A 15582-nucleotide genomic window follows, 5' to 3' on the forward strand; every position below is an offset into this window, starting at 1 on the left:
ACCCCTCAACCCACCCACATATAAGCCCAGATAACAGCTGCTTCAAAGACAGAGCTTGCCTGAAATATAAATGAGATGGAAGAAGAGGTCAAGGAGAGAGAGGAGCTCTCCGCAGTTCCCCAAGTTCAAATAGCAATCACTGTTCAGCAGCCTTCAGTTACCTTGAAAGAAACCCCATGTAAGCAGCCAGACCACAGGAGGCTGGGGATATATGGGACCTGCCTTTCCTCTCCTTTTATGAAAGCGTTTCCTCTCATCTGCTGACTGACTCCCTTTGGCCTGGAGGTTGTAAATGATAAACTGAGAGTGTGCCTTGGGCCAGGGAATGCATGGTCACATTAACACTGGGAAGAACCCCAACCAAAGTATTTTCCAAAGTCTTACTGTGTACACAGGATGAAGTGGATGTTTACAAAAGATTCTGTTTGGGATTGTTTTAGTTTCAGGCAACTCCCTGAGCCATTGGTGGGAGCACTGGGTCAAGATACCTGAGCCTTCGCCACTTCCAGGATCAAGGTAAGACACATAACTGGATTTTTCTTTCACAAATAGAGCCAACCACAATTTACAGATCCTTAAGTCCAGAGCTCCTTGAGCTTCTTACTCGCACAAGCATACAACTGGTACTTAATAAAGAACAGAAACAACAAAGTCTTACCCTTCCTCTTTGAGGAGAGCCTCAGTCCAACCATGACCGATGGATGTATCATTAGAAAAAAAAGTTAGTCCTCAGAGGTAAAAATGGTTCCAGGGTTAATGAGTGTGCATCTGATTTTATTAGCCAAATTTAATAGGAAAGGAATGTGCATAAGGAACAGCAATGATACACTAATTGTGGAAGGTTCTGGAATTCAATTCGCATGCAAGGCTTTAAAAGGAAGGAAAATGGAAAGAGATTTAGAACTCAAAGCATCTGAGTTCATCTCCAGGCTCTGCCATCTACATTATGACTATGAGAAATGTACTAATCTCAGTGACCTTCTGCTTTATCTACAGATAAAGGTGGCGCATGCTTATAATCTCAGCACTTCAGGAGGCCAAGGCAGGAAGATCACTTAAGGCCAGGAGTTTGAGACCAGCCTGGGCAACACAGCAAGACCATATCTCTATAAAAATAAAAATAAATTTTAAAAAATAGAATGAGAGTAATAAAAATACATATAACCTCAGAGGGTTGGTGGAGTGAGACAATGACTTCAAAAAGTACTCTGTAAATTGCAAAGCACCTATATCAATATTGTAATAGTTGTGCTATTAAGGCAAAATAACATTTAAAAAATGATAAGAAAAAAGGGAAGGACTCTATCTAAAGGGTCAGTTCTGGGGCAGATTTTTAAAGTGTTAAAGCCAACAGTGCTCTTGACTTGGGTATAACATAGCCCCTTCAAGCATGCATCATGTGCAAAGGAAGTCTGCAACAAGGACTGGGACACAGCCAGCTAAGTCCCCAGAGAAGACCCCACAGTACAGTCAGCAGCCAGCCTGAGTCTCCACCAAAAGATAGTGGGAAAGAGAAAACAGTGGCTAGAAAACCCAGGACAATGGCCGTGAGTTGGTGCCTCTACCCATAATGAACTAAGCTTGGGGAGAAAAACCCACAAGGACTCAGGAGCCAAGTGAAAGCAGTGGACCAATACAGAGGTCACTGGGGGTCAATGTGGGGACTCTTTGGCTGCCATCATCTGCATGGGCTGCAAGCAGTGGTAGTGAAGCCATGCTAGAGGGGTCTCCCATGCAAGGAAGCTGTTCTTGCCCCCCATATTACCTGATCCAGAGGGCAGGAACCAAGCCTCATTTGTCTTCCTGGAATTGTCTCTATCTATGAACTGACCTTACCCAGTTCTGTCATCACAGGGTGGACATTGCTAACCTTGGCTTCATCTGTAAGGCTCTCCTTAGAGCTTGCTCCAACTTGGGCATCCCTGGGAGCCAAGGATAACAGTGGCTAATGAGAACTGGACACTGGCACTTGGGTACTAGAGAGCCAAAGAAGGGCAGGGCACGGGGGAACTAGCCCATGACACACTGTGAAACAACCCACAGCTAATGTCAAAACCCACATCTAAACACACAAAACCTCATACTGAATGAATGATGCTCTAAAACACAAACAGGAGCCTGTGATAAACTCTCTTACCCTCAACTCCAAATTCCCTTCCCCAGAGGGAAGTTCAGCTCATACATAAATATTCATTGTGTGAAAAGAATTAGGTGTGACATACCTCAGAATCAGTAAAAAAGTTGTAAAGGAGGACATCATCAAATTCTAAGCCTTTTGCTTCATAAATTGTTAGCACAAGTGCTAACCCCAGCTCTTCTGGAATTTTCTCCTTTGCCGTTTCATTGGCCACAAGGATTACCTGAAGAAAAACAAAAAAACATCAAATTCTACAGAGAAAACCCCAGTAAGCCTCAGTCTATTTCTATGGGAGATAGGTAATGTTTTTAAAGAGAAATGGCCAGCATAAACATGGTCAGGCAGGCCAGGGGAAAGATTGAAACACTTGGTCACTCAGCCATCTCTGGAACTCACCCACTGTGGGACAGGGACTATTTTTAATGCTACTTTGTGGTATAATTTAGCTTCTCAAACTTTTTTCAATTGCAAACTGTCTTTTATTTCAAAACATAAAATCCCAAGCAGCTCACCTGGTGGGCTCCAAATTCAATGGGCTGAGTTTTCCTTTTATTCCCTCGTAGCAAAATTGCCAAGTCGCTTACACTACAAGACTCCAGAACAGTTGGCTTGGGACCATCAAAGAGGCCAGAATCCCTTGGAAGGCGATCAAAAGATTCTGGGAAATAGAACTGAAGTAAATCCACCACTCCAGATGCCAGATTGAGGATTCCTGGAATGAAACAGAAAACCCAAGTTGGATAATTAACAACATGGCTGAGTTTTTTGGTTATTTGGGGTGGGGGACATGTTTTTCCTGAGAAGCAGATTTGGCCCCTACAGTATGTATAATTGCAAGCCTGTTTTCAGTTCCCATTTGATTACCACTGCAGCCCTGAGCTCTCTGGGTGCAGGGGATGAGAAGGCAGAGATATGTTGCTGTGCTGAGAGAGTTTTGTGGGATCTCATTCCCAACCTATATTCATATTAGAGAAAATTACCTCACAAAGAAGAGTCAAGGCAAAAATGTAATATAAACAATGAGACCTCAGGAGGCTGAGGCAGGAGAATCGCTTGAACCCAGGAAGCGGAGGTTGCAGTAAGCCAAGATCACACCTCAGCACACTCCAGCATGGGTGACAGAGAGAGACTCCGTCTCAATTAAAGAAAAAAAAAAAAATGAGAGCTGTTAAAATGCTCTCATAAGGGGCTGGTATTGACTTTGGTAAGGAAACCAGAATTGCCTTGTCCTCTCCCATTGGTGCTTACAGAAGCAACATTACCATGGTAAAAACAGTGCTGCATGTGAGCTAAGGACAGCAACCAAGGCCTCCATCACCCTTTTCCCCCAGGTTTATACCCAGTTGAGAGAGGATTACACTAAGAAAAAATGTCAGAGCAGGAGAGAGGATTTTCCAAAGAGATTTATTCCTGGGTCCCATTTCTTCTCTAATATCTGAAGTGACGTTAATAGTGACATTGACTTAATGCCTATCATACAGCAGGCACCTTCAAAAAAGTCATCCCATTTAATCCTCACAACAACAAATCCTCACAACAATGCAGTGAGACAGATGAGACAATTGCACTTTTACAAACAGGAACTCTGAGGTCTGAGAAGCTAATAAATATCTCCCAGTGATAGGATTTGAACATAGACCTCCCTGGGTGTCTCCACTACTCTTAGAAGCCAGGTGCCCTTTTCTAACACCAGATAGAATACAATGGTCTAGGTAGAACGTCATGAAATGGGCATATGTATCCCCATTGCTATTACCAAATAGTGAAGGGAAAATGTGACTATCCAATACTATTGTTATTAAAAGTATATAATATAAAGCAATAAGCCTAAGTGGAAACTGCTGAATCTAAGCAAATAAGCTTCTACTGTGGTTCCCTTCCCATTAGGAGTTAGCAGGGGCCAAATATATATCTACATTAACAGGAGAATCAGAAAAGGGCACAAAAGTTGCAGTGGAATCCACTTAAATAGCCTTCTAGGGAACTAGGCAAGTAATTTTTGATGTAACCATACTCAAAAAACAAAAGATGGTTCAACCATAGAAAGGAATAAAGTGCTGATACGTACTATACATGGATAAACCTTAAAGACATTAAACTGAGTGAAAGAAACCAGACACAAAAGGCCATGTATTATATGATTACACTCATATGAAATGTCCACAATAGGCAGATCCGTAGAAACAGAAAGATGAGTTGTTACCGTGGAATGGGAAGAAGGACACAATGAGTAGTAACTGCTATGATTATAGGTTTTGAGGGGTTTTTAATTTCTGAAAATGTTCTAGAATTAGATGATGGTGATAGTTACACAATCTTGTGAATACATTAAAAAACACTAAACTGAACATTTCAAATGGGTGCCTTTTATGCTATGTGAACCTCAATGAATGCACTAGAACTCCACATTATCAACATGCAAAATTCTCAACAACAGGCTGGGCACGAGGGCTTATGCCTGTAATCCCAGCACTTTGGGAGGCTGAGGTAGGTGAATCACCCAAGGTCAGGAGTTCAAGACCAGCCTGATGAACATAGCGAAACCCCATCTCTACTAAAAATACAAAATTAGCTGGACATGGTGGCAGGCGCCTGTAGTCCCAGCTACTTGGGAGGCTGAGGCAGGAGAATCGCTTGAACCCAGGAGGTGGAGGTTGCAGTGAGCCGAGGTCACACCACTGCACTCCGGCCTGAGCAACAGAGCAAGACTCTATCTGAAAAAAACAAAAAAAAAAAAAGAAAGAAATCTCAACAACATAACGTTAGGCAAAAATACCCAGTTACAGAAAGATATGTCCAGCATGATCCCATTACAGTTTTTAAACATGAAAAGCAATACTCCATATTGTTCACAGATATTTGTCGGCCAAAGGAGATAAATTTGTTAGTATCTATAAACCATAAAGGAAACATTCCAGCATTGGTACCCTGTTATTTAAACTTGTGTACCTTAGTTTCTCCTTTGTAAAATGGGTCTGATGCTTACCTCGCAGTGGTGTTATGAAGATTAAGCACTATACGTAAACTGTTTAGTATTGTGCCTGGCACAGAAAGAGGGGAAAACTAAGACACAAATTAAAAGCACCCCAGTGTGTGTTAACTCCCACTGCCTACCACCCTCCCTTTTTTTTTTTTTTTGTTCTCTTTGGGAGAAAACCTGCTTCAAGGATTAATGACTTGTAACTGGTATATTACTTTATATAGAATGAGCAGGTACTTCCCAAGTACTTTAATGAAAGTTCTCAAACAGTTTAAATGTTCCCCTGAAATGTATTCATGTTATGGCAAACTCCTTGAGATATAATTACTTAAAGGTCAGTTGCCACCCAACCACAGCTTAAATTATCAACTTAAGGAGCAGTGGCCAAAATCATACTATCTCTTGTCCATGAGCGTATTTACTAACAAATTCCAAAATACTACCCTTACTTCAGCTGTAAAAACCTAACAAGAGCTAGTCTGCAGCTTCAAAGGCAGCCCAAAGTCTGTGCCTAAGCACCCCCAGTAGGCAAGCCCAAGGCCTGGACTTACCTGAGTGGGACCTGTAATTCTGGTACAGCTGGTGGATCTTCTTGGGCTTCCGGACAGCACACTGCTTGTCTATGGTGTTTCTGCTGGCATAATGGAACAGAGAGCGCAGATCGCTGAAGCGGAAGGCCACGCCCTTCATGATGCTCTGGGCCGTGTCCCCCGTGAGGAACATAGCGTTGGGGTCATTGATGCATTTCATCAGCAGCGCCAGCTCGGCCTGGGTAAAGTCTTGAATCTCATCACCATAGAGCTCGTGGATGGACCAAGGGAGCACCCTGAGCTTCGACAGCCTCCGGGATATGTTGTACAGAACATCCTCTTCATCAAAATAACCTTTCTGGGACCTGATTTGCTGATACAGACTGAAGAGGCTGTAGATCTCACTCCGGTCTTCCTTGAAATTGGGGCACCGTTTCCTCCCTAATTTCTTATATACTTCTTCAGTGAGTCTCCCATGGGGACAGCTGAGGGCCTCAAAAGAACCCTTTAGAAAAGATTTTATTTCTTTCCAAATCAGTGCAGGGTTGTAGGCGGTCCTCCCTTTGGTCATTTTGGGCCATATTTCATTTTTGAACACCTCAAACGTCACGTACACCCGGGGGTCACTGTCACCCGTACGCATTTCTACAGCTTTATCCTCCTCACTGTAGTCCCCATCCACCTCAGCCTCCTCTTCATCCTCTTGCCAACTAGGAATGGTTGACTCTTCCTGTGCAGACCATCCTATGATGGTTCTTTTCAAGCTTCCATCTTCGTTTCTCAGAAAAAATGGTTTGGGCAGAGAAGCATCAAGCAGAAGAAGCAGCTGCTTGGAAGTGACAAACAGAGGAAAGTTCTCGTCCCTCAGGTCCTGGAGTTTGTGAATGTTGGGGTCCAGCGGTTTGTAATGACTAGTGGCCTTGGTGGACTTAGAAAGCTCAATGAAATTCCTTTGTACCTCCTGGCACAGCACATGGTTCTTGGTCACAAAGATCTGATGTAAATGCTCCAGCTGGTGGGGATGTTCTGGTGCACATACTTCTGCAGCTTGGCCGTCCCCTGCTGGCTCCACACCGGCTCCTCCTGTGCGGGCTTCACACTCCTGCTCATCTATGCTTTCTACTGTTTCCACTTCAATAGAATCTTCCTCTTCCTCGTCCTCTTCCTCCTCCTCTTCCTCCCCACCTGGACTCTCTTTTCCGGGTTCCACTTCCAACCTTCTCTTCAGCCAGACCTGTTTGGCCAGCAATGGGCTTCCTGCCTGCTCAGCTTTTTCCCAGTAAACGTGGAATTTCTTCCACAATCTGTACAAGCAGCAGGTTGTCTTCCCAGTGCCACTTCGCCCAATAAGGATGATGGGCTCCAGTGGCCTGGGATTGAGGTCGATCACCGCGTACTCAAGCTCACCCACCCGGAAGGGGTACTCCACTGTGGCTGTCGTGTCATTGAGGATGTTAAAGGCCATGTTGGTGCTGAAGCTGTGGAACTTCATGATGTTATATTCTGTCTCCACTGCACTGGCTGGGGGAAAGTACTCAGGATTGACATGCTCCCTGCCCTTCTCGGCCTCCGTGTCCTCCACATAGCAGCGAGGTATACGCTTTTGAATTTTCATGTTAGCTGACACTTGGCCTTTATTGATACCTTTCAGCTTCTTCCGCAGGACACAGGACAAGCCCCGGTTGTAGGCATTGCAGATGGCCTTAATGGAATCAGCCAGTTTGCAGTGATCTAAGACGATGTCCCAAATCCGGATGATTTCCGTGTAGATCCGCCCTGATTTCTCCATTGCACACGTGTTCTGCTCCGTGGCAATGATCTTCTCAGGGTTCTCACTGCATCGAGGGGAGAAGTCAATGGCGAGCTCCCAGAGCATCCGGGCTCCTTTGTCCAGCTTAGCTTCGAAGAGCTGAATGCTTCCTTTCAGGTGCTTCAGTCGCTTCTGCAGGCCCTGGGTCCACTCGCCATTTCCCAGCTGCTGAATGGCAAGGATGATTTTCTTCTTGATGACCTTAGTCATTACCTTACTAGACAGCTTCTTCAGCATTTCTGAAGTGCACTCGATCTCCCAGGTCATGTTATCGAAGTCCTGAAGGCAAGCCTCAATCTCCTGCGTGCTCCAGTCATCCTGATCATCACTGCCCTCCTTCCCTCTGTTATCATCAGGCACAAGCTGCAAGGCCCCAAGGCCCACCTGAGCATGTCCTTCCCCTACCTCACTACAGTCAGGGGCCCCTGCACCCAGGGTCGGCTGGTCATCTTTCTTTCCTTCTTTGCCAGCTCCTGCCTCCAGAGGCTCAGAGTTCTGAAGACAGTCCTCTGGGAGAGACAGATCCACTTCAACCTGCTGAATCAAAACTGTGATGTCCTGCATAAGGCAGTCTCTCAGCGAGCAGGGCCTGAGAGCTCCAGGCTCCTTCCTGGTCACCTGGGTACCTGGGAGAGTCTCCCAGCTGTCAGGGACTGCACTTCCTTCAGGCAGTGTTCTGGCAGTGGCACCACATGGCACTGACTTGAATGAACCCTGGGACTTCAGCTGAGACGTGTGACCAGGGGCAGTGGACTTTGAGAGCTTCCCCAGGTGGGCAGCAGAGTCCTGCCGGCTCCTCCTCCTGTTCTCCATCAGAGCTTTGTTCCAGGCCAAGAGCAGAGAGTCGTTCTTCTTAATCCGGTGCCGTGCATCTTTGCCCTCTTTGTTCTTCAGATTGAAGTTGATGTCAAACTTCACCAGCAGGTCTAACAGCTTCTTCATGCGCTTTAGCATGCCCTTCTGGAAGAGGATGTGCATCAGCGTGTTCCCATTGCTGTCCTGGACATTGGGGTTGAGGTAGTCGAATTCGGTGGGGTTGGACCAAAACAGATCCAACAGATGGTTGAGGAAGCTAAAACCAATGTCAGCTGAAAGACACAAACCAAACCCTGTGAGCACTGAGCCACTCTTCTTAGGGGACAGCAGACCCTGGGGTTTGAGAGTGATGCCAGCCAGGGGCATCTCAGAATGCTGAACTCCCCCAAAAATCTGAAATCCATTAAAGAGCTCAGTGGTTCTCAACCAATGGTGATTTACTCCCCAAGGGACATTTGGCAATGTATAGAGACATTTTTTATTGTCACAGCTAGGGGAGTGTCACTGGCAGCTAGTAGGTGGAAGCCAGGGATGCTGCTAAATATCCTACAATGCACAGAACAGTGCCTTACAACAAAGAATTATCCAGCCCAAATGTCATGGTAGTTCCTGAAATGACCATATAAGATTCTAGCAAGATCCTTCATATGCAGACCCTTGAAAATGATATACATAAATGGAAAGTATTTTTCAGCTACCAACAGCCAACTCTGGAACTTAAGAATCCTCCATCAACCCACCCTGACCATTCACCATGGTGGTCACTTCTTCCCATTACGCTACAAGTGAGGGGCCAGGTGACACGGGCAGGCCTGGCCAAGAAATGGGCCTTTTTCAGATCACTGGTTTACACAAAAGGAAAGACCAGAAAACATAGCATCAGTTCTAATATCCAGCTTCCTCCTCAAGGCAACGGCTGCTTAAAAAACAAGGGCTTACCTTTGATCTCTAGAAAGATGTGGAGTGCTGCATGCAAAGGAGTATCACCTTCCGTGAGAGAAATAGCACGGGGGTCTGCGCCCTTGGTCAAGAGAAGGAAAGCTAACTCGAAGTCCTCATGTTTCAGGCACGTGACAACTGGCCTCTCCTGGCTCTCCTGAACACCATCAGGCAAGGCTGGGAGAGGAGAGAAGGGAAGGGCAATGTGAGCAGGCACAGCCTGGCTCGCCTGACGAGAGAAGGACCGCTTCAGTTATTCAGTTGCAAGGGAAGAGCTAATGTTTACCTAACTTCCAAGATCCTCCTACCAGCACCCATTCTGGGAGGCAAAGGCTTCTGCCAGTAGCCACAAGGTGAAAGCCCAGCTCCTTCAAGCACCCTGTCTGGGGGCCTCGCCCCCGCCTCCTCTCCAGCTCCCCACCACAGGAGCATAGTTCCCACCATTCCCACTGTCCTGGCATGAGGACAGGGCATGAGAACTGAAACCCTAACACCCACCTAACATCATACCTAACACAGTCAGTGTGAGGACACTTTCTACATCCCTTGCTTCTTTTTTTTTTTTTTTTTTATAGTTTTAAGTTCTGGGATACATGTGCAGAACGTGCAGGTTTGTTACATAGGTACACACGTGTCATGGTGGTTTGCTGCACCCATCAACCTGTCACCTACATTAGGTATTTCTTCTAATGCTATCCCTCCGCTAACCCCCCACCTCCTGACAGGCCCTGGTGTGTGATGTGCCCTCCCTTTGTCCATGTGTTTTCATTGTTCAACCGCCACTTATGAGTGAGAACATGCCACATCCCTTGCTTCTACTGAGCTCCTATTCTCAACTGCCATCTTCCCTGACATCTCTCCACCCGAAATCACCTTCTTTTTAGTTCAGTCCACACAGCTCCTCTGCATCAAAGTTCCCCAACCTCCACCAGAAGGCAGACCCACCCACTATAGATCTGCAGTCTCCTCCACACACTTCCAGCAGCTGCGCACTCACCTCTGTGGGTTTGGTTCCTAGCACCTGATCCTGAGATGTGCTCTATAAGTGCTTGCTGAATCAAGGAATAAAACAGGAATTCCATGACAGCTGTGGTTTCCAGGCAAAGAAAGTAACACTCCACTTAAGGAAGGAGTTTAAAAAAATAAATTATAGAAGCCACCCCACCTACCTCCTGAAAGCTGTGGATGGAGCCAACACCTAAAGGCTCTGCAAGGTGTGTGGCACTTTGAGGGCTAAGGATCAATGTGCTATTGATAACACACAATGTCTTGTGTGTTACTGTTATATCTTACATATTATGTGCTATTGATAACACACACTGTCTTGTGTGTCACTGTTATATCTTACATATTATGTGTTATTGATAACACATAATGTTTTTTCTCATGAAAGACAATTCCTCATACAGCACGAAGCAAGCAGAGAACTACATAGCCAAGGTACTCTTCTAAAAGCCTGCACACATTAACTTATTTAATATCCAAAACAACCCTATGAAAGGGGGCCTATTTATTTCCATTTTACCAATGAGGAAATGAAGGCATAAATGGCATGTCCAATGCCACACAGTTAGTACTGGCATTAGTGGAGGTGTGAGGGACAGAGGTAGGAGGAGGTTGGTGTTTCTAAATCAGCTTGGAAATAAAAGCCAATTCAGCAAGATGTCTGCACACTCCAGACACACACCCAGCCATGCATGATAGTTCTCATTAAAGCAGCAGATGCTTCCACCCACCAATTACTTGACCGTTTCTTTAAAAACAAGCATCTTGAATCCCAATCTGTTGATCAGAAAAGAATGTCACAGGAGTAGATAACGATCCACATAGTATATCCACTGCAAGTCAAAGTCTAGCCAGAGGTCAGGAGCAAATGACTGCTGTAGGCTAAACCAGAGCCAAGGACCCTTCACACACCTGATGTTTCCCGTACAAAAGAGAACACCTGATGTTCCCCATACAAAAGAGAAAGGTAGTAACTGGAATTCACAAAAATGCAGAGATCCTCAAGGGCAACTCACTTACAGGGCAGTAACCTCCATCACTGTTTCAAAACAAGAATATACAGGGTAGGCAATGAGGGTGAACTTCATGGTGCCTCCAAAAGCAAGGGAAAGGCAGGCAGTGGCCTGGACTCCATCACATGGAGAATGTGGACAAGTCTCCAACGCTCAGCATCCAGTCACTCTCACCTCCACTGTCTATCAGGCAGCCCAGAAGCTGTTTCTTCCGCTGGTCCCAGGTGCTGAGATGGGGGATGATGGTACAGATGTCGAGGTCTGAGAAGTTGCAGTCTTTGATGAGGCAATCCCCAAGCGGTGGCTCTCCACTTACTTTGCGGGTCAGCAGCAGAAGCACCTCAGGCCATCTCTGTTTTTCCAATAAGAATTTGAAGACGGTGGTGGCACAGTCTTGATTAATATCACAGACCAGGTCAGGAGGAATTTCTTTCAAAAATAAGAGTAAGACACATTCCAAAAACGTTCATATGATTTCTCTTCTTTCCCCAGTCACAACCCAACATCCATATATAATTAACACGGATTATATAAACAAGTAATTGATTATTTGGGGCATGTTGCTTAACCACTCATGAACATCAGTGTAATGACCTTGAGACTTCATGGGAAGATCAGAAATACCCTATGAAGAGTACAGACCCTGGCCCAGGAGACAGAAGAATGATGACTGTGTCTTAACGCAGAATACTTGAATTCAGAGTATTCTGCTGAGATCAGAAGGGCAAAAGCCTGACTTAAATTTTGCATGATATTAAGAGTGTCCTTTCCTAATAAATACTGAAATACAGAGAGATACTACAGAACAATTAAAACGTCAAGAGCCGTAAGGTAACCATGAGAGGGTGGCTTATCCCTTAATTCTTGATTTTTTATCATGATAAATAAATGTTTCCATCTGATCTTTGATGTCTAAAGACAGGATAAAAATTATCCCACTTCATACTGTTGGTGAATCTTAAGAGTAGAAAACTTTTTTTTTTTTTTTGAGATGGAGTCTCACTCTGTCGCCCAGGCTGGAATACAGTGGCGCGATCTCGGCTCACTGCAAGCTCCACCTCCTGGATTCACGCCATTCTCCTGCCTCAGCCTCCCAAGTAGCTGGGACTACAGGCGCCCACCACAACACCTGGCTACTTTTTTGTATTTTTAGTAGATACAGGGTTTCACTGTGTTAGCCAGGATGGTCTCGATCTCCTGACCCCGTGATCTGCCCACCTCAGCCTCCCAAAGTGCTGAGATTACAGGCGTGAGCCACTGCACCCGGCCAAGAGTAGAAAACATTTTAACAGATCTTCAGCAAGTAGATGGTCAGATTTAGCAAATAAAAACATAGGATGCCAATTAAATTTGAATTTTAGATGAACAACAAATAAATTTTTGTATAAGTATATATATGCAATATTTAGGGACATATTTGTACTAAAAAATTATTCATTGCTTATCTGAAATTTAAATTCAACAGGGAATTCTGTATTTTGTCTGGCAACCCTACCACTAAGAAAGCAGGGAGGAAGAGCAGAAGGGGAGAAAAATCAAGGATTACCTAAATAAGAGCAACTTGATTTGCATTTGCTAGTTTTTGCTTCCCATCTTTTTCCAAGTTTTCTTAAAATGAATATTCATTTTAATATTTAAAATGTTCATTTTAAAATAAGAAGAAATTAAATATAGGCTAGTCTATCATCTTATTTTAACAGGAATCAGAATAAAAGTGTAAAAGGCAAACTATTTAAATCGGCATTTGCAATTTTTGTCCCCGGAATCTATTCACTCATCATCTGGTATCAGCCCTCTCCCACCTTCTGGCACTCTCTGTTGACGTATGGATGAGATAGGGTAGCATGTGATTTGGACCTAAGCCAATCAAGAATCTCCATCCTTCTGATCACATTCAGCTACAGAGGTATACATCGTGATCCAAAGTGAAGCCTAGGACATTTGTTCGAACCACTGAAAGAGAGAGACAGACGGGTCCACAAGTCCAGAAATGTGGGACAAGTCAGAGATTAGAGACTTCAATGTCATCTCCACAGAGAGTCTGAGATGGAAGCCAACTAGCAGAGAGCTCAGTTGAAAGATGGGAGACAATGGGTCATAGTGACATTGGTGAGCTCCCTGAAGCCAGCTGTACTCGAAGCCAGCCTGGCACTTTTATTAGGAGAGTCAAAAAAAGTCACTTTTTTGCCAATTTTTAGCCCACTCGAGTCTGTCATTTTCAATAGGAAGAGCTATAAATAGCCTACCCTACGGCCAGTTAAGGATACAAAGAGGAAAAAAAAAGGAAAAGTGAAGACAGAAAAAAGTTAAAAAGGTTGGGTGGTTTAGAGACTCACTCAGCTCTGGAAGACAGTTGAGGGAGAGACCTTCAAGAAAGGTACAAAGAGTAAGGAATAAGAGGAAAGGGGAAAGTAACCAAGCCAAAGCAAGAGAAAGAAGAACCCATACCAACACTCACAATACCCTACAGAGAAAAAAAGGAGGCACAGGAACACAGGCCATAAGACACAAAGGACATTAGAAAAGCAGCATTCCCATCGAATGGGCTTTTATGAGATTTTTACCAAATACCATTAAATAAGGTTTTATTTTCACAACCCTAAGTAAAAATGAGGACAGTCTTCATGGACCACAGATCAAATGACATTAAGTCCAAAAACCAAAGGCTCCCTAGATGTGGTTTGTACAGAATATCTACATCTAATAGATCCCATACAAAATGGCCCCATCCTAGAGTGTGTGTAACAGGTATGCTGGTTATCTTTGACTCACTGATACCTAAGAAAGAAAGGCTGACAACCTAGCCTCATCTCAACCCATCCTAACAGCTAACGAGTACTAGCATTTTATGTGCAGGACATTAGACTAATTGTTCTATATTCATTATCTCACGAGGTTAGTTCCCTACCCAAGGCAAGGAGATGAAGAAACTGAAGCTTAAAGAGGTTAATTAATTGGCCTAAGGTCACAGATCTGGTATGTTGGAAACAAGACTTGAATGCTAAACTCCAAGCCTTAAATACTATCATCTGCTGCACAACCTGAGTATTTTAGGTTTCTCTGGCCATGCCTTCTTGCACTCTTTGTAAAATGGAGACATCCCAGCCTTATGAAGTGTCCATTTTAAAAATATTATATTTTACCTACTTAGAATTTCTAGAATCTTCCCAAATTATTTAAATTTTTGTCATCTAAAGTTCTTTTCAGGAAGTTTCCTGATTCCCCATAATGAAAAGGAAGAACATTCAATTCTACAATAACTTTATACTCCAACATTAGCCATTATCTACAGAAGAGAGAAATATCTATAGTATTTTTTAAATGACTGTATATGCAAACAGTAATTCTAGAAGGACACATAACAAGCTAGTAACAGGTTGTTTCTGGGGATGGGATTTAGGGGTTGAAGTTCAGGGGTATGTAATGGATTTTACACCAAAGAATGCTCTGTGCTGTCTGAATGTTTTACATGTAGATACATTATCTTTATTTTTTAAAATTAATGTCTGAACAGATATTAGAAAAGAATTTTAATGAACATAAATCATTTTTAACATAATTGAACGTTGTGGAAAAAATTACCTTGCAGAGTAGAAAGGAGACGCAAGAACCTCTGAACTACTTCCTGCTTCAGAAAGTTTTTATGCAATAACCGGTTTCCTGAGTTCATATACTTCACCAGCTGCTCCAAGACCTTCCTGAAAATGTCGTTTTCACTAGTGGGTCCATCACCATTGCTGAATCCTACAAAACAGCACCAGGTAATGCTTCTGAATACAGAAATTGCAGCTGTTACAGATTGCAAAAATAACCACAATTCTCCAAACCTCCACATACTCACATGCTGTGCAGTGTGACTTTGCTGCTCCTCTCATCAAGAAGTGGAGCCTCTTTCCCCTCCACCCTCCCCTGATTCTGGACTAGCTTCATGACTTGCTATGACAAATAGAATGCAGTAGATGTGATTTTTGTGTCCTTTCTAAGCCTGGGCCTCAAGAAGCCTTGTATACTTCTGCTGACTTTCTTGAGGCTGTGGCCTTCATCATGTAAACAAGTCAGGCTAGCCTACTGAGAGATAAGAGACAACATAGAACAGGAAGGAATCGGCCTAGTTGTCCAAACTGAGACCCTATAGATGTGAAAGAAACCAGCCAACATCAGCAAAGACTGCAGACACTTGAGTAAGTTCAATTAAGGCCATAAGAACAGCCCAGACTAAATTGCTGACCTGTAGGATCAGGAGCCAAATAAACGCTTGTTGGTTTTTGGGGTTTTTTTGTTTTTTTGGTTTTTTTTTTTTTTTTTTGAGACGGAGTCTCACTCTATCGCCCAGGCTGAGTGCAGTGGCATGA

At 44.0% G+C, this 15582-nt stretch overlaps 1 protein-coding gene across 3 annotated transcripts in view; it reads right to left on the reverse strand.

The window, feature by feature from the left end:
- Positions 1–15582, reverse strand: part of TRANK1 (tetratricopeptide repeat and ankyrin repeat containing 1) — a 119257-nt gene that overhangs the window by 22374 nt on the left and 81301 nt on the right. For all 3 annotated transcript variants that reach the window (XM_055381224.2, XM_019024287.4, XM_063703690.1), the window contains exons 10-15: positions 14813–14974; positions 11405–11659; positions 9213–9389; positions 5669–8545; positions 2650–2849; positions 2223–2360 (exon numbers count right to left, since the gene is read on the reverse strand). In XM_055381224.2, coding sequence (XP_055237199.2) covers positions 2223–2360; positions 2650–2849; positions 5669–8545; positions 9213–9389; positions 11405–11659; positions 14813–14974 — 3809 coding nt within the window. The remainder of the gene's footprint in view (positions 1–2222; positions 2361–2649; positions 2850–5668; positions 8546–9212; positions 9390–11404; positions 11660–14812; positions 14975–15582) is intronic.

This window comes from Gorilla gorilla, chromosome 2 (genome assembly GCF_029281585.2).
Source record: "Gorilla gorilla gorilla isolate KB3781 chromosome 2, NHGRI_mGorGor1-v2.1_pri, whole genome shotgun sequence".
Classification (NCBI taxonomy): domain Eukaryota; kingdom Metazoa; phylum Chordata; class Mammalia; order Primates; family Hominidae; genus Gorilla; species Gorilla gorilla.